This window comes from Gossypium arboreum, chromosome 10, assembly GCF_025698485.1.
Source record: "Gossypium arboreum isolate Shixiya-1 chromosome 10, ASM2569848v2, whole genome shotgun sequence".
Classification (NCBI taxonomy): domain Eukaryota; kingdom Viridiplantae; phylum Streptophyta; class Magnoliopsida; order Malvales; family Malvaceae; genus Gossypium; species Gossypium arboreum.
The window spans coordinates 105,131,328-105,151,353 of record NC_069079.1 but is presented as its reverse complement, the minus strand read 5'-3'; the positions used below and the strand labels follow the sequence as shown (position 1 = coordinate 105,151,353).

Here is a 20,026-nt window from a genome sequence, read left to right as displayed (position 1 = left end):
GTTTTTCCTTAACACGTCATCATCTTCAACATATGCTTTTGACCATTGATTCTCGCTTCCTACACTTTCACTATTAGTGTAACAACCCGTTTTCAGTAAAATTGGAACATTGGTTTTAGGGCCACAAATCCGACATGAAAATATTTATTTTATTATTAATTTAATGTCTACGGTACGTTAATAGTGTTGTATAAAAATTTTGTTAAGAAATTTTGTCGTTTGCATTCTTAAATTCGTAAAAAAAGACTAAATTAAATAGTATGAGTATTAAATGAACTGAATTTGTTTATTTAGATCAAGATAAACCTCGTACTGATCTAGATTGAGGAAAATCTAAAGCCTCGGATTAGTGATCATGTTCTTGCATCTTTGTAATCGAGGTAAGTTCGTATGTTAAATAACGTTGTAATGTTATTTTGATATTTATGTATTGTGCTATATATCATGTTATGAAACAATGGAAATCTAGCGACGTACGACAACTATCGAGCCTGATTTGAACCTTAGGAATAAATAGGATACAAATGACATGTCATTAGGGTTACCATGTTTCGGGTACTGGTTCTGAATGTCCTACCGATGGCTAAGTTTTGACACTTATTACAGATACTCGTCAGCTTGTGTGAGCAGCATTGTGTGGCTACATTCCGACCGTCAGCTTGTGTGAGCATACCCATTTATGGCTCGAGTGCGCAATGATGTAAAGGAAAAGGAAAAGGAATCATTTCGACCATATGTTTAGCACACTTTGTGTGAGCTTCCCGCGTATCTGATATTATTCTAAGTGGTTCAAAGGGCATGTAAAGGGAAAGAACAGTAAGTGTTCTAATCGATTGTGTTATGAAAATTTGGAAAGGTTTATGTGAGCATACCCATTTATAACTATGTTTATGGAAAGTATGAATTCAATGGCTTTATGTTCATGTAAACTATCTTACCATGTGATGAATCTATTGAGTTATGTGTTAAGGCACTAACAGTTGTTGTTGATGATGCTTCAGCTTGTGCTAAGTATTGGTTGGATTGTATCATTTTTAGATTTAAGGTTATGCATTTGAAATGGTGAGTTATGTTCATGTTATACGAACATACTAAGCATAATGTGCTTACATAGTTTTCCTTCCCATGTCTTATAGATTATTGGAAGCTCGATCAGTTTGAAAGCTCGTTGAAGACCTATCACACTATCCAAAAATTATATCGGTAGATTTTGATGTTTTAGTCAAGGTTATAATGGCATGTATAGGTGGACTTGTGTTTAATGATCTAGTTGTTTTGGCATGTATAAGTGTTATTATAGTTGATGTATTTATGGTGGTTTGATACTTTTATGGTTGATGTATTTATGGTAGTTTGATGCCTTGATGGTTGATGTTAGTATGACTAGGTTGATGCATGTTTTGAATGACTACCTTGGTATGTGTTCATGTAGTTTCAATGTGGTTAATTATGATAACTTTGGTATGGAAATAAGTTAGATGTGAATGGTTGATGAATGGCCAAATATGTACATGTTTTGGTATGTTTGATGATTTGTGATTGAGGTGTCTTATTGGCATATTGGTTGTATGGATTAATGGTATAGTGATTTGGTCATTTTTGTGCATGTTTTGGGTAGGATTGATGCCTTGGTTGTGCAAATCTGATTAGGTTCATGCTTGAGGTGGGTGAAAAAAATGGTTTGATTTTGGCCAATTTCTTGTCCACGCGGTATAAGGCACGAGCGTGTATCTCAGCCGTGTGTGACACACAACCATGTGTCCCCTATAGGTTTCAAAGGTTACAAGTCAGACAGTTACACGGCCTAGCACACAGCCTGGCACACGAGCGTGTGAGGCCATTTTTAAAGTTACACAGCATAGCACACGGGCTTGTGGTTTGGCCATGTGACCCAAGTCAGAGAGTTACATGAGAACGGACACGGGTTAAGACACAACCGTGTGTCTCTATTTCGAATGTTACACGGCCTGAGGCACGGGTGGGTGTCTCAGCCGTGTGACTTACACAGCCTAGCCACACGGCCATGTGACCCCTACAGTTTGAATTTTTCTAACTTTTTTCTCAATGTTTCAAATGTTCTTGATTTAGTCTTGAATCGTTTCCAAAGTGATTCTAAGGCCTCAAGGGCTTGATTAAGGGACAATGTACATGTGTATGATTGGATTATGCTATGATTATGGTAATGTTTGGAAATGATTACTTTAGGTTACGTTTTTACAGTAATGCTCTATAACCCTATTTCGGTGACAGATATGGGTTAAGGGTGTTATAATTATAAAATGATAACTCCTCATTTTTCCATGATAGTAACTAAGCTCCTTTCTAAGTGTCATATTTTCGTTCTCTATCCCAAAATTCTTATAGTAACTTATTCATGCTATTACACATTTGATCATCATACCATTGGAAAAATCTACAACATCCATCTTATACAATTGGTTAGGTAGAAAACAACAAAGTTAAGCTTAAATTGTGACACCCCACACCCAATCCGATCGCCAGATTCAAATGCGTGACCTCACATTATATTGCCGAAGAAAATTAAACTTTCAAGTAATTTTGTAACGCCCCCGTACCCGAGACCGTTGCTAGAGTCGAGCACGAGGTGTTAACGAACTTAATTCATTAATTAAATAGCTCAAACAATTTATTTTTAAAATTTCCGGACAAGCTGGCTAACTGCGATACAGTCGCTTAAAAATTCATATATTGAGTTATGAAACTCGAAATCCAATTCCGTAAATTTTTCCTGAAAATAGACTCATTTATCTACTTATTAAATTTTTTTTTAGAATTTTTGGTTGGGCCAATTAGTACAGTTTATTAGTTAAATTCTCCCCTATTTCAGGGTTCGACTACTCTGACCGCTGTGTATTACGATTAGATATCTCCGTGTATAGAGTTTCAATGACTATGCCGTTTGTTTTTAATAAAACTAGGATTTCATACATGTAAGGTAAAAATCCTAATTGTTTTTGTACAATTTATGGTAAATTTTTTAAATTCAGAACAGGGGATTCAGAGATCGCTCTGACCCTGTTTCACCAAAAATTAAATATCTCATAAAATATATCTCATTTACCTGTTTTGTTTCTCCATATGAAAATAGACTCATCAAGATTTGATTACATATTTTATTCATCATCTAATTCTATTTCTAATATTTTTAGTGATTTTTCAAATTCACGTCACTGCTGCTGTATGACACTGTTTTATAGCCAATTTCACCATTTTATGGTTTTCCATGGATTAGATAATACATTAAGCATACATAACACTAAATATAAATTTTGATTAGCCATTCTAATAGCTAATCATCAACAAGCATTTTCACATCAGTCATTCACCATATCATAAGATTATATACACAAAAGGATTATAATGCTATACATGCCATATTCCCAAAATATAACATGCAAGCCACTATACCAAGATGGTCCGTTGATAGTGTGAGCGTGCCTCCGACCATCCTGATCTCCAAACCAGCTTGTCAAAACTACAAGGAATGGAAGGGAGGGAGTAAGCATAAATGCTTAGTAAGTTCACATGCAAATAACAAATAACTTAACAAAGCAATTATACCAACCAACATTAGCATAATATCACCAAAACATGTATCACATTTCTATTCATCATTCATCATCTTACCATATTATTGTTCTCGTATCAAGTCTCAACCCGAGGGTTAAGTACATACCTGTCCAAAGTGCCCATTCCACAACACTTACCAATACGTCACTTGCATCTTGAGTATTCTTCCATTTCATTAGATTTTTACCCGTTGAACACATTGGAATATAACTAGGATACATGGAAAGTTTGCACATAAGTGCCACATATGTAGCCAAGCTACCATGTAACCCGCCCATAAGCGAACTCGGACTCAACTCAATGAGCTTAGGCGTTCGCATCCATAAGTGAGCTCGGACTCAACTCAACGAGTTCAGATGCCTAGTTACATTTCACGAACTAGGACTCAACTCAACGAGCTTGGACATTTGCATCCATAAGTGAACTCGGACTTGACTCAACGAGCTTAGATGCCCAAATATCCTAATATATTCCTAAGGTTCAACGAGACTTTCCTTGTTCGTACTCCTTGACCATTCTCCTTGGAATACCAATGATGATACTTCGGTAGTCTTTCACATTTTTCACATAATTCATAAAATTTTTGCATGTTGTCCAACAATGACCACAAAGCATAGAATTGCATGATAACAATCATAATATCGTATAAATAGCATTAAATGATTTAAAATAATGGTTATATTACAATATTTACATATGAACTTACCTCGTATGCAAAAATGGTCATTTTTACCATTTTGTCCACAACTTGGTATTTTACCGATTTTAGCCCGAATTTCGATTTTCCTTGCTCTATCATTTCAAATATAGCCTAATTAGGACTCATATTATTCAAATCAACCCAAAATCATATTTTTAAAAAATTATAATTTTGCCCTTAAACTTTCACATATTTACACTTTTGCCCCAAATCTCGTAAATTAAAATTCATCCCATTTTCTTATGTTTTATGATATGCTGATCATTTTTCCCTTCTATAGCAACATCCAATTCTCACTCTAACATGTACTTATGAACATTAGGTATTTTTACCGATTATGTCATTTTAGTCGTTTTTACGTAAAATCACTTAGCAAAAGTTGTTTAACACAATCTCAAGCTTCATATTCTACCATAAAACATCAAAATTCATGCATATCATTCATGGGTAAATTTTTAAATATAAACCCTAGCTCAAAATATTGGTAGAAATAGGTAAACCGAGCTACGAGGATTTCAAAAATGTAAATAACATTAAAAACGGGCATAGAAATCACTTACAATTAAGGCTTTAAAGTGTTGAAATCCTAGCTATGGTGGAGAGAAAAATTTGGCAGCAACTTATGGAGAAGATGATCATTTTTGTGTTATTTTTCCCATTTTATTTCATTTAATATCCAAATGACCAAAATGCCCTTCCTTACTAAATTTTCAAAAATTTCATACATGTCCAATTTTTGTCCATAAACTTATAAATTGGTAAAATTATTATTAAGACCTCCTAATTAATATTTCAAAGCAATTTCATACTAGAAACTTCTAGAATGCAAGTTTTGTAACTTATTCAATTTAGTCCCTAACTTCAAATTAAGCACTTTATGCATAGAATTTCTTCACGAAATTTTCACACAATCATGCAATCATATCATAGACCTCAAAATAATCATAAAATAATTATTTCTATCTCGTATTTTTGGTCCCAAAACCACTATTCTGATTAGGCCCTAATTCAGGATATCACAAATTTAATCAAACAATTTGACATTAATTCTTAACAATCACATTCAATCACAATTATCAACATAAACATGATGATTCAATGTTATATGATTCTATAAATAGAGTTACAGGTTTGCGTTTGATAAAAAAACGAAGTTAAAATTTGAATTCAAACTCTATTCATAAAATTTTAGCATAATGTCTCGAGACCTGTCTCGAGACGGTCTATAATTTATTTCTAAAAATTTTTCTTCAATGATGATATGTCTCAACACATTGAAATTCATGTCTCAAGACATGGTTTCTCAAGTCTCAAGATAGACCTCCCTTGTTTTGCTATTTTAGTTTTGATGTCTCAAGACAAAGAATTCTTGTCTCAAGACCTAGAACAGGGCAAAACTAGTCTAGCTTCAATTTACCCTTTTCTTGAGACAAAAGCCATTTTGTCTAAAGACAAACATGAAATGTCTCAAGGCATTAAAACTTTGCTTGAACAATAAGGTAAAATTTATTCAAACAGTCTCAAGACCGGAAAAACATGTCTTGAGACTAAATGGAAAAATGACCAAAAATGTATATTTTCAAGCATTCCAACCATATCAAGTTATACTTAAGCATGCTTAAACATAGCACTAATGCAATAACTATAACATCCTATACCTGACCTGATTTATCGGATCCGAATATAAGATGTCACAATACTTACATACTTAACTAAAATTTTCAATCTACGAAAAATCATATTGAATGTGCCTCTTATTTATTTAAAATATTTTCTAAGACAATAGGTTTGAACAATATATTTATTGTTTGCTACAAACTTTCAAAGGTAGAATAAAATTTTACAATAAAATGTTGGATAAAATCAACATATTCGTAGCATGTATTACTATTTTTCATTTGAAAAACATATTTCTATAAGTGTCCCTCTATATGCATAATATCGCCCTTGGTCTACCACCATAGTGTTTCCCTGGCTTAGTCCCTTCCTGTGCACTGGTTTAATTCCCATACCTGCATACCAAAAGACACATATAATTTTAAAGGAACTTAGTGAGCCGCACTTATTATTACCTTTCAGCAGTGTTGTAGAATTTCTAGACTCAAGGGTTTGAATCCCCTCTCAAACCTTGGAGAATACCTTCTGGTTCTTGATTGGTGGATAACCACACGTCACTCTCTACACTTAACCGTATTATACTCATCTCACCCAACTGTTAGATCTCAAACTTTACACCATACTTAAATCTTATTACATAATTTTTTTGCAGTTTGTAGTTAGATACAATTCTCAGAACGATACTTAATGGATACTGCTCTTGACAGATTCCTTTACAGACCCCAACGATTATCAGAACACCAGTTACATCATATCTTTAAATCAGTCCAGTCACAAACTTACCTAGAAGAATACAACGTTTTAATTCAAACAATAGAATCCTAGATAACTTCAATACAGGACCTAAGAAATTCCAAGTTTGGTGGGCACTTACACTACCCCATATTCTAATACATAAGGTTCTTGTCATAGCAGATCACTAAGGCGGATTCATCAGTTGTCTACTCTTATCGAGAATTCTATCGAAAAATACCACACAAACATACCCAAATCTCATGCAAGGTAGACTAACATCTCACCACTTGATCACTATAGAATTCACTCTACATATTTCCCAGATAACATGCCAAAAAAGATTTCTATGTAATTCATGTTTATTATCCTAGCAGACCATCTTTGTGGATGTCATAGGGTTTCTCCCACATGGTCTTATACCTTCACATCCTCTTGGCGTATTATCATATAATTCCATGGCCATGGACTTTTCTTAGATTTATTCAGTGATTTACTAGTCCGGTTAGCACTATAGCTATCTCACTGAAGGCTACACAATAAATATTCATTTTCAGAGTGATCTGTTTGTCTGGTCAACAATATATCTGCCCTATCGTAGGTTATATCTTTCTCACCTTTTTACATAACTCAGATTTGTTCGATATTGAAATCATATAACAGGAAAGTATTAGGCAATGACCACACACACACCAGTAATAACATATTATATCACACAGTCATATCATGCTGCATATTGTTTACCTCATTTACGTATTTGTAAATACCTCCCATAAAACACACATATATATAATTACATGACATGCATGAGTCATGTTTAGAGACTCACGAGAGACCTACCTTTACTTCGACCTGGAGTTTCTATTTCAATTGTCTTTCCTAATCCAATAGTAGCAACTGTTTAAAAGATCATAAAATTTTCATTAGAATCCCCATTACATGCATTTTACTAAGTTTTCAACTACATGCGACCCCCATGCTGGACTTTTTTGTAACACTCTTCCCTTCTATAATCGTAATGTACAAAGCGTAAGACTTACCAAAAGGAAAATTTATCTACTCATTAAACGAGATCCTAGTCCGATCTTTAACTTAGAAGAAGAAGAGAATGTTAAGGTTAGAAAGAAGAATCTGAATATTAAGCAGATAGAAAAATCATATGAAATGTCCATTTCTCATAAATATACTCTCAATCCCCCTGATTTCCCTACCAAATCTAAGGTAGGTACAAAAAAATTCGGTGAAGGTTTATCTTACTGTTGACCAGTCATGAGGAGGGTTAAATCAATCTAATTAAGTCATATTGAAAAATGACTAACCATGCTACTTGTGATGATTTGTTTAGTTTGCTTGTTTTAGTGTACAAGTAGTCTTTCATACATCTTGCACTTTACTTTGATTTTAGCTTCTGTTACTGCAAGGTCCCAACAACTCCCAACCAAACCCAATACAAGATCCAATTAAATAATACTCATGCAAATCGGGCTTACTATATCTCGATGGAGACTCATGTTTGGTGTAGTCTTACAGACAATTAAGTCTCCTACAACTTCTTCATATACTTGATAGGCTCTTAATGTTCAAAAAAAACTCTGAGGCGTACTCCTTCATAGACGCACGCTTTCTTAGATGAAATCTTTCTTCTCTTGGAAACATCCTGCGATCAATTCCTTAGATACCTCCAACGGACGGATGCTTTAACGCTAGTATGCATCAATACTCCAAGTCGCCATTAGACTAATAGAGTGGCAAATTATGTTACCACAACGTGCCCAACAGTCTATATACCTACCTTACCCATCTTTTCAGATATGTTAATTTTTCAGGGTGTGACAACGCAATAAACCATCAATTCAACACATGTAATCACAATCAAATATCATCCAAGCATACAGTCCAATACAATTAGACAAAACTTATCAACTAACATATTCAAACTTGTACAACCATACATAATTAGCTACAAGACAAAGCTTGAAAGTCAACCTTGGAATCCTTGTAGGTCACCTTACCAAGTATACTAAAACATGAGCATATATATACAAAAATATATATCATAAGAACTCTAAAATACTTCCAAATGATTTAGGTACAAGCCATACTAAATTAAGCATAATTAAAACTTTACAATGGATTATTGAGTTGAGTGTTGATCGTTTGGATGTTGACAACTCACAATCGCCTCAAAAGCCTACGATATCTACTCACAGTAATAAAAAAAAAATTTGTACATTGAGTATTTTTTACTTAGGGTACTAACATAATTTAAAGTTAAACATAAAAACAATTAAAATAACAAGAATATACTTATTACATTAAAACAAATCATATTCAGAATAACTTGCTATAATTAGAATTAAAATGATGCTCGTTTATCACATTGAGAATGATGTTTATCCACAATTTAGAATGACGTATCCTTTTCAGAATTAGAATGACATAATAAATATTTACTTATAGTCCCTATTAACTGGATGCAGACATAAGTACAAGTACGTGGATTTATCTCCTAAGACTCCACAATAAGCACCAAAGTGTTGATCAATCATTAATGCATTGATCCCCCTAACACTCCACAAAATATAATGCATCAAAGTGCCAGAATGAATTGCACTATAATGGCAAAATGAATTGCACTAAAATGACATAATGCTTCCTCCAAAACATATATGAATCCTATGGCATGCCAACTATACACTAACTATGTCTAATATCATTTAATAGGGCCAGTTCACAGTTTAACAATAGCAATACATGTGTGATCACATATATTTCATTATATCAACAAAGTAGTTAATCATTTTAATATCATAATAAATCTCACTACATATAAAACTTACTGATTTAGTAAACATTTAATACAACACGCATAATCATAGTTGTAATCACATATCACTAGCAATTTAACAATGTTGTTACCTAATTAAATTCACAAAAAGGAAAGCAAATTATGCTAATACAAATCGAAATAATTAGTTTTTTTTATTTCGCCTTTCCTTTATCTTTTAACGGTCCAACATTGTTTTTGGCTACATCTGATAATACAATTATAGAAACATCGTTACTCACACAATTCAAAACAAATTTGACAAAAATCAAACATGAATGCATTGACCGAATTTAGTCCTTTAAATCCCTAATGTTTGCAACACTCATGTCTCGTGATATACTCGATCAAATATAAAATCAACCTCATAAATATAGGATAGGGACCTCCTACAACCATTATTTATTATCAAATCCCAAAGTTTATATTCGTTACAATTGAGTTCCTATTACATAAAGTTAACTAAATTCTTAAACAAAATTTCAACTTGAATCAACACATTTCTCCACTTTTTAACTTAGTCCTAACTCAATTTAAACTCATTATTCAAGAACCATCTCTATCCAAGCCAAATTCATTAACATCCTTTAATGGCAACTTATTTAAAACTCAATAATCAAGAAATCCAATACTTAGGTCTTTAATATCTAAGATAATTAACTAATAATCCAACCAAAATTTAAAAGAAAAGCTTACCCAAAGACCTTGGTAGCTTACAGCAATGGAAGAAAGGCTAAGGAAAATCTATTTTATTTCTTTCTTTGGTAAAGACGAATGTAAGGAAGAGATGATAAGTTTTGTTTTTTCCACTAAGCCATATATACATATTTATTAAAATTAAATCAATGGATATTATTTAATATGATAATAGATAATGGCATTTGATGGTTATGATCATTCATGAGCACTACATGTTACTAATGGGCTATTAGCTCTTTGGTGCTTAGCTTAATAGCTTAATAAGGACATAGAGTAATTACAAATTACATTCTTCCTTTCCAATTATTTCACAATTTGATCTCTCTACTATTTATAAACAATTTGATATATTTAAATACTATTTAATTCTATTTATTAATTTCATATTTGACTCATTAATTTTTCGATTTGAAACTTTGAATGACTTAATTTAAAAAATTCAATCTTAAACTAAATTTTTTAACATTTACGAAAATCAAATTGTTACATAAGGAATTCATTTATAATACAAATATTGTTACTACATCCCTGTACACTTTCACAACTGTTTCATTACGACCCTTGAGACCCGATATGTTAAATTGAAGATTAGATATACCTAAACCCAATGTGTATATTCAAAATTCAAGCTTTTACCCGTTAAAAATTTTCCAGACTTCGAACCCTATACCCAATGCTTCAGCTCCCTCTTAAGAACTGTAATTTTCCCTCAATTGTAAACACAACATATTTGAAACATTAAGCTTCATCTTGAACTTACCTAGAAATTGGAGCACCCATAAAACCTTTGACCGGAGCTTGAATCACTCCACGAAGTTTCTCTTGGTGTCAATTTCTTGCGGAAGCGTGTTATGGCTTCAACCTAGTAAACATGCTCCTTTTATGATCAACTCAAAACCTCCGTTTTTTAATAATCTCATTATAAATTTTAATTGTATCTGTATAATACTTTGAATTATTTATAACTCCTCCCAACTCGTTAATAGGAAGATAATGCGTTTCACCACGCTTAAAGCCATAATGCCTATGCTAATCGAGTTAAGACTTAATCGAAAACCTACCATAGAGATTTGAAAGTCTACAATTTGGGGATTAAGGGGAGAACATTTACGAGGATGAGATTAGAGACTTTGCAGTGAAATAGGTTTAGTAAAATTGAGAGTTTTAAAATAAAATTAAATAATAATGGGTTAGTAAATTTTTAAAACAATTTTTTAAAATCCACATCATTATCCTACATGGCATCCTACAAAGTGCCAAGTGGCACACCCAATCAGCAATGCCTTCTAACCATTATCAATTTAACGGTTTCATCCAAGAGTGCAATTGAAAAAAAAAGCATTAAGTCTTAATTGCAAAAACATCAAAATGTTAGGGGCGAAATTTACAAATACGCCTATAATATAATATACACACTATAATATTACATAATATAATAATACAAATTAATTATAGTATCATTATATGAAAGTAAAATTAATTATTACATCAAAAATAAAAACATTTATTACTTAAAAACATGCAACTAAATTTTAATACACAACCTTTCTATTTAAAAATTATCTTTTAGAGAAGAATTATAACTAATTTTAAGCCACAACTAATAAAACATCAAACTTACTTGAATACAAATCCACCTATTTTCTTCAATGACAAGAACCAAAATCAAAATCTTAGTTAAGAGCCACCCAACACCTGGACGCTCCCACCCCCCACCCCCCAATTAAACATTGGATATTATCCTTGTATGCAGTTTAAAAAAGTCTGTTTTCAAGTGAATTTCTACTTTTGAAATGGACGAGAGCCTTTGGAGTATACAGGGGATAATCAAAATTGTTGTGGTGAACCAGCAGAAGTTTGGAATCCCTGCTGCTGCTCATGATTTCAACTTATGATCTGTCTGACGTTTTCAGTACCCATAGGAACCCTTTGGTTAAATAAGGGGTGCATGATTTTAGGGTAAATGTGAAAAATCTTAAACTCTAAATATTTCAGCACCTACTGAGTTTACTAAACACGATCTGATTATTTAACTGCTAAAATCATCATAAAATCGTACAAGATCCCATTTTAATTTACAGGGATCAAAATCAAATGGCACAGTTAACCAGAGGTGCTAAAAACGCAAGTAACATAATATAGTTTATGTTACACACACATAATCGTTTGAAATCCTCCTCAATGAAACTTGAATACATTGCATCAGTTACTTATTGGAGCTGAGGACCTGTATTTTCCGATGGTTGCTGCAGCAACTCCGCTTCATCCAAATCTTCAGTGTGGATTGGAATAGCCTGTTAGATAGCAAACCGATTATTTTATGAATAGCAAGGTTTGACATGCATGTAATGCCCATCTTAGATGAATCTAAAAAATTCGAGTATGAGATGAATCAATATAAGCTGTACCTGTGCCTGTAGCAGCTGCTGTGGTTGCTGGTCTTGTGCCATCGTGTAGGATTGTGGCTGTGACATTCTGTAATAAGGCTCCTTGAGATCAAGTTTCCCTGAAGAGGTCTGAAGAATTCCTCCTTGTACTGCCCCAGGCCCCCACATTTTCGCTGTAAGAGTCGATACAAATCCCATTAGAAAAAGAAACAAAACAGCAAATTAGGAACACGACAAGTTCAAAACCAACCTGACAATGATAGATACATGGTGTAACTTTGAGCATTATGGGCAATCATGTGAAGTCGGCCAGTTATTTCTTGCCCAGCCATAACATAAATTGGCTGAGAAAGAACACATCGTATTTGGTACCAGTGGGTTGTAGGCGCACCAGGGGCAGTGGTAAGCCATCTTTGCACAGCACTGTTAACAAAAGCGGTTCAATGGCAGTTTGATTGCATGAAACTGCAAATCTAAAGAAAAATGCAAATTTGAATAGATTATCTATTACCTCCCATTAAACAGAACATCAAACCAACAGGCCAACCCATGCACTCGAGTTCCCACAGATGCTATGAATTTCAATGGAATATCTATTTCGAACAAGTCCTCTTCCTGCAAAAGAATGAACAATGTATCAACTACACATTTTACATATAACCATCAAACGTAGTCAGAGAAAGGAAGTTAATCAAACAGCTATGATTAAGTGAAAAATATTGCATCACTTGGAAAAATGGTCTTAGTGTCCCATACTCCCATAGACGTTCAAGTCAACCTACAAGTCGGCAACAAGCCAAGAGCTCAAAAATCCTTTGCCATGTAAGAGTTCCATGAAGCAACCAGGAATCAAAACACAGACCAATAATGGATGGAATAAAATATGATGCCAGTTGGAAAAACAAAAAATTCCTTGTCTTGGAAAATCATTTTAAGGTTGAAAATTAGAAATGCAAATACAAGATACAACATTTAGATTTGAAGAATGCAACATGAAGTTTAGTACGAGAGAGGCATGACTTATAATGACTCACTGGTACCTTTATTTCATTGAAGTCAATAACATGGCACAAAGGTGGAGATACCAATAATCTTGGATCAAAAGCATCCACCACCGGCTGTATGAAAGCAGACGACATCAGAATGCAACATTTATGGAGAAACCGAGAAACCATAAGTACATGAAGAAAGATCAGTATTGCAACTTCTAAAGAAATATTATAAATAAGTATCAAGAAAACCCAATGTAAACCTTGCATTTTGAGAATGAATCTATAGAAGCGGCATTTTCACTCTAGAGATGCATAAAACAAACCTGAGAGAAGTACCCTTGGAATGCAGACCCATACAATGGGGTGAGATCTACACCATAATAGTTCTGTTGCTGCCAAAAAAGAGCCTGCAATTTCTTCCGGGTAAGGGGGAGGAATAGAAAAGGTACATACAATGCAAAATCAACCGTACAACCCGTATAATTTATGAGCGCGTGATGAAAAGAGAACTCTGTGGCTGATAGCACTAACATTGGGATTGACAGCATTATTTTGCATATATAAATAACATGTTTCAAGTGAGTTTCGGGTACCAAACCCTGTAATTTGATAAAACAGCTAACAAGGGAAGGTCTCCTGATAAAGAAAAGCTTGAAAATATAAGCATCTTTACTTTCTTTTCCAAATTTTATAAGTCACCACCTTGAAACCTTGTGAAATCTACAAGGTTCTTTTATAACACATTAACATGGGTGAAGAGGAAAGAATACTCTTGCAATTTCTGCCATGAATCATACAAAGGGAAATAGGAACGGTATAAAACAGTTTATACAGACAACTTTCTATGTAAATTAATGACTGAAGGAGGTAAAAGATTCACGCCAACAAGTCATGAGATGTTTTTGATTAATTTCTGTCTAAGATGCATAAATTTACACAGGCATGGATATAAATGCAATATGCATCTGGCAAAACAATGTCAAATACATACCTTATTTGCAATTTCAACAAATAAATATTCATCACTGAAAGGCGCCATATGTATCCTACAATATTAAGATGGCATGAAACTAACTCAAAGGAAAAGATGTTAAGAATTTTACATCTTGATGGCCAAAATATAAATCAATGAAATCAACAACAGATCACAATAGATCTGTTAAGTTAAAGCCAAAAAAACCATCTGAAATAAGTATATATTAACCAAGAGGTATCATAGGATTAAGGCATGAAAGCTATCATAAATCTAGTTATAATCTCAACCAGTTTAGCATGAGGGTATGAGCAACAGGCCAAGTGAGTAAAATGCATGTTATCATTAAAGTGAAAATCCTAAAATAAGTGTGATGATATATCAGCAAATCAGAATCATTTATCAACTGCCGCTTGAGAGAAACAAACAGATTCAAAATAGTAACTTTACCTTCCAATTGATGGAAACATTTTCGCATTAGGGACAAGAAACCGATCTCTTGCAATTATGTAGGACTCTAACATTCTCTCATTAACTAATAAGGTGCCTGCAAGTGACAAAAAAAATCAACTAAAGAATCTTGCTTCAACAAAAACTAAGCAACAAAGTTAAAGATTCACAAATAATTCCACCACATGTTCCGAGAAGTTCTATTTTTTTTCATATTCTGACTGGAAAAATAATACAAAACAATGAAAACCTTCATCTCCATGGAAATAAAGCATGGAAATAGGGACAAAAGCAAAGCATCAGTGTCATGAGATTTTCATCATCACATATAACGACAAAGCAAAGCATCACACACCAACGTACCCATCGGTTCAGAGATCAGAATATCTGCTTTCTCAGCCAACTCCACTTCCTCAACTTTACCTTTTATTACCTATATTTTACATGCCATTGTAACTATGAGACACTGTATCAATCAGGATACAACCAAGAACATTTACATGACATGACAAGCACATACAGTAATCCGTTGAGCTAATGCAGGGTTCCCAGCAATAAGTTTGCGAGCATATTCTGCCATTTCTGAAGCTTCAACAGCATAAACATGCTTTGCACCAGCCTAATAGGAAGAAGAAAGGAATTGAGCATCAATCTATAAACCACAAGAAAAGGAATCGCACATATGCATAGTCATAATGGACAAAAAGGTTAGGAATACCTGCGCAGCAAATAACGACAAAATACCACTTCCAGCTCCAACATCAACCACCACACGACCTGTAAAATCAACACGGTTCTCGATAACAGCAGCATAATAGGTTCCTGGAAAAAAAGTAGTTAATCAATTATCAGCATCTAAAATACCTGAATTATAATTAAAAGTGGTATACTATCTCAAAGCTGTGGGCTTTGTTAGTGTTGTCCACAGAAATTCAAAGTGAACTTATAACACAAAATCAAAAGGAATAATGAAAGACAGCTCCGTGATATAACCTGTTCTCACATAATCCTGTAACATATTTTGCTGATGTAGCAATTGTCCATAATAGTGGAAATACATTTTAGCAGAAGATGGCTCAATTTTATAATCAAACTTGCTCTTAGAAGCAGCAATGGCCCCATTTGGTAAATGAATTCCTGCTTTAAAATGGGAAAAAAAAAATACTGATCAAACAAAAGCATATATAGCCGTCAATTTTCTGCAAGATCATAAGCAGGTTTTCAAAGTAGCACCTTGAATAACATCCTTCTGCCATTGCTCAAATGCGGAATGGAAGTCCCTGCTCTCATCCTCGTTTCTAAACTGGATGGTCACTGCCCGTGAATATGATTTCTGATTCAAAAGTAATAATGTGAAAAAAAAGGTAACATTTAACAGTGGTTTAAAAATTTTGAAATCATCAAGTAAATTCATACTTATCAACAGTAAGTATTATAATTTTCACCAAAATATATTTTTGAAGGATGTATACTGTAAATTGCAGCATTCCAAGATATAAACAGAAAGAAGTCGCCACCAGTCACTACTAACCAGAATTTTACCATGGGCAAAACAAAGGGTATTGTATGTAATCAAACCCGAAAAACAGCAGAAAAGAAGTCGAGTTCGAAGAGAAAGAAAAACATATGTATTCTTTATTCTAACATTTTCATATGCATACATACATACACATATGAATATACATATATGTATGAGGCAAAAGTAAAGACGATACCTCTTTACTGGCACCAGAAATCTCTGAAACACAAAGCGATTGAACCGGTCCCAGCTTGAAGAGCTGAAAACAACAAAAAAAGGAACCTCAACCATGTTACACTATGTCTATCTCTAGCTGTCATTAACTACAAGCTTGGCTTCAAAAGTAGTTAACTTTAATTACCCAAATCGATTCTCATTTCAGTATGCTTCCCCAACACCCAAATTATACGAAAAAGTAGCAATTTTTAAACAAACCCAAAGTGGAAAATCAAGAAAAAAAAAAAAGAAACCTCTTCAATGCCAATGGAAAAACATAGTCCTTAAGTAACCCCGAAAAATGAGTTTTTTTTTTTTGAAGAAACAAACATCTGCTCAAAGTTACCCTTTATTTACCTTCGCATCGCATGTCTGTTTTCTCAAGAACCAAACAACACTCTTTTATCTTACCTGCGAGGTTCCAATATCGACATTGAAGCCATCAATAAATTCCGAATCTCGGTGAAATCGCAGCTCCGCAACTCCAGAATCAGCACTGAAACGAGCAATCACCGAAGAAGAAGAAGACGAAGACGAAGACGAAGACGAAGACGAAGACGAAGAAAGCGATGAAGAAGAAAACTGAGAAACTGCCGCCAAAGTGAACTCCAATTCTTTGGGTTTTAGCCCAGATGAATCGTCCATTATTGTTATTATATTAAACAACGCCAGAAAAGAGAAAGAGATATTTATTAAATCTACGCCATTTTCAAATTAGGGTTTTTATCAAAGAAGGAACACAAAATTAAAAAAAAAAGGTGAGACGAGAGAGATAGCTTTAGAAAGCCGCCACCTGGTGAGAGAATGAACGAGGGTATTTAGCTTTAGCTGTTTCATTAGAGAGACGATAGAGCAGACTCCGTTTATTTATTTATGGCCTAATTATGGTTTTTGTCCCTCAATTATGTTGAAGTTTGAGATTTAGTTCTCTATTCTAATTTGATATAATTTGGTACTAGTATTTCCAAATGGATGGCACACTAAAGTGATGACGTGGATTCTTTTACTGTTATTTAATTTTTTAAGTAAATTTGTATATTAGTTAAATGCTTAATGTTATTTTTTTAATAATAATTAAAAAGTAAAGTCATACCAAGTAATTTTTCAAATGTAGAGTGAAAAAAGTAACTCTGTTTCAGTGAGGAAAAAATTTATAGAGTGGGTGAGAGTTGAAACTTGGTTTTCTTGATAATGGATAGGAGTCTATGGAGATTTCTGTTATCTATTTTAACAGGAGTAATCAAAATGAATATATTATATAATATTAGTATCTATTTTGTAAAAAAAATTTGTACTGAAAATAAAAAATTATGAAAATTAAATGATCAATTGTATAGTTTATCTAATTCATTTTCAACATTTAAAAAAATTAACATTTAAACAAAATAGAATTTTAAAATTTCATAAAATGATTTTTTATCCTAAAAATATTTTTATTTCAATAATTTTAAAGTTTATAAATATATCATAAGTGGATAATATTTTACATTTAAAAAATCTAAAATATAAATTTACACATATTATGCTAATGTATGGTTATTTAATGGATATAAAATAATACTTTGGAAAAATACTCAAAAGATCCATGTAGTATATGGTTAAAAGAAATTTAGTCACTTTAAAATAAATGGGACTATACTATTTGAAAGTGAAAAATAAGGACAATTCCATTAACAATTTAATACCTCTCAAAATAAGTAACTCAATTTAGCTTTGTATTATTATTCAACAAATAAGAAAAATAAAAAGTGTTAGCTATTTTTATTAACAAAAACTGTATGATAAAAAACTGTTGAGGTAAATTTTGGAAGTTATTGTTTATGTGTTAACGAAAGTTACCATTATGATTATTATTGTACTAGACACATAACTTGCTTTTATTTGTTGGTTTTTTATCAAAATATTTTAATTATTTGCTTGCTTCTTTTCGAGGATTTTGTGCAGTCAATCTTGTGTTTATTATTGGAGAAGAGATTGGATCAAGCAAAATACTTTCCAATGATTATTATGTGATCTACTTATCTTATAAACTAAGATATGCAATCCAAGAAGATATGGGTTGATTCTATGATCCTTCGTAGTATTAATGATAATTGATTTAATGAGAGTTGGGCAGATCAAGATGGATTAAAGATTACTTTGTGAAGATGGATTCGTGCTCCAAATATGAAAGGCTTTTTGAACATTGATAGATGTTTTATTATTAAAACAAGTTTTTTAAGTAGCTCTCGAAGTGCCAACGGAAATGGTCCTTACGACTGACACTGCGACAGGAAACATAACTTACCATTTTTTAACTTGGCAATCTTTTCAACAAATCAATTGGGCAACAACTTAAATGATTTTGTGAACGTGTGTTGGCTCATATTTGAAGATCCAATATTATGGAGCAACAAATCTTTAAAGATTGAATTAATTCAAATCAAGCAAATTAGATCCCTTGTTTTGTAGAGATTGACTTGACTTATTTGAATACTTATTTTGTAGATATTTGATTTTACAAGAACTCTATGAGAATATTTGTAAAGCCTTTTTATGAGGCTATTTTAGTGGAAAATTGTTCTAATTGATTTTTATCTTAGCAAGCCTTCAACTTTTATATATTAAAGGCTTATGTAAGTTAGAAAGGTGTAGAGTTGAGAGAACTTATCTGTATAGTAAGGAATTTTTTTTAAGAGTGTAAACAAGTTTGTTACTTGGTTTTACAATTAGGAGAGAACTTAGAGGTGAATGATTTGGATCTTTATGTGCAAAACTAAGGTTGCTATACCAGGGTACGATAAGACTTAAATCACTTCTTGTATTGGGATTAATTATAATGGATTTACTCACTGAGCTAGGGTTCACAAACGTAGGAAAACCAAACTGTATAAACAATTTCTTGTCCCCTATTTTTATTGTGTTTTATACAATGTCATCTAAACTGCTCACTTTCGTTGTCACACTACAACAAAACAAGCCTACCGTGAAACTTTTTTTGACCTAATACGACGCAAAAAAGGTTGCCATTGGTTTCACGACGCTTCTCCCGACACTTCCAAAAAGGTTATCTATAGTACAGTTGGCATAGGCTCTATGTAATAGCCCGTTTTTAGGGTTAATTGGAACAGTGATTTCGTGACCACAATCCAAAGTCAAAATATTTATTTTATTATTTTATTAAGGTTTATAGTATGATAGAATGTTCTTGTGAAAATTTCGTAAATAAATTTTACCGTTTGAGTGGTTAATTCGGTAAAAAGGACTAAATCGCATAAAGCATAAAAGATGAATTCTAAAAGTGAAATGAATCAATTAGCTCATGAAATGAAATGATGGGTACT

General features: G+C 32.9%; 1 protein-coding gene across 2 annotated transcripts; it reads right to left on the bottom strand.

Annotated features, from left to right (window-relative positions):
• Positions 1 to 12,172: 12,172 nt before the first annotated feature.
• On the bottom strand, positions 12,173 to 17,566 carry LOC108489470 (probable histone-arginine methyltransferase 1.3). Of its 2 annotated transcripts, none has more exons than XM_017794039.2 (15): positions 17,115 to 17,566; positions 16,684 to 16,746; positions 16,202 to 16,301; positions 15,962 to 16,108; positions 15,687 to 15,790; positions 15,489 to 15,587; positions 15,332 to 15,401; positions 14,969 to 15,065; positions 14,537 to 14,591; positions 13,869 to 13,952; positions 13,594 to 13,671; positions 13,065 to 13,168; positions 12,804 to 12,976; positions 12,575 to 12,726; positions 12,173 to 12,460 (listed from the first exon to the last, which is right to left on the bottom strand). In XM_017794039.2, the coding sequence occupies exons 1-15, from the start codon at positions 17,346 to 17,348 to the stop codon at positions 12,377 to 12,379; spliced, it is 1,644 nt and encodes a 547-aa protein (XP_017649528.1). In that variant the 5' UTR covers positions 17,349 to 17,566; the 3' UTR covers positions 12,173 to 12,376. The 2 variants fall into 2 exon arrangements, with proteins under 2 accessions (XP_017649528.1, XP_017649529.1); XM_017794040.2 differs by having other exon boundaries at positions 15,962 to 16,105.
• Positions 17,567 to 20,026: the final 2,460 nt, after the last annotated feature.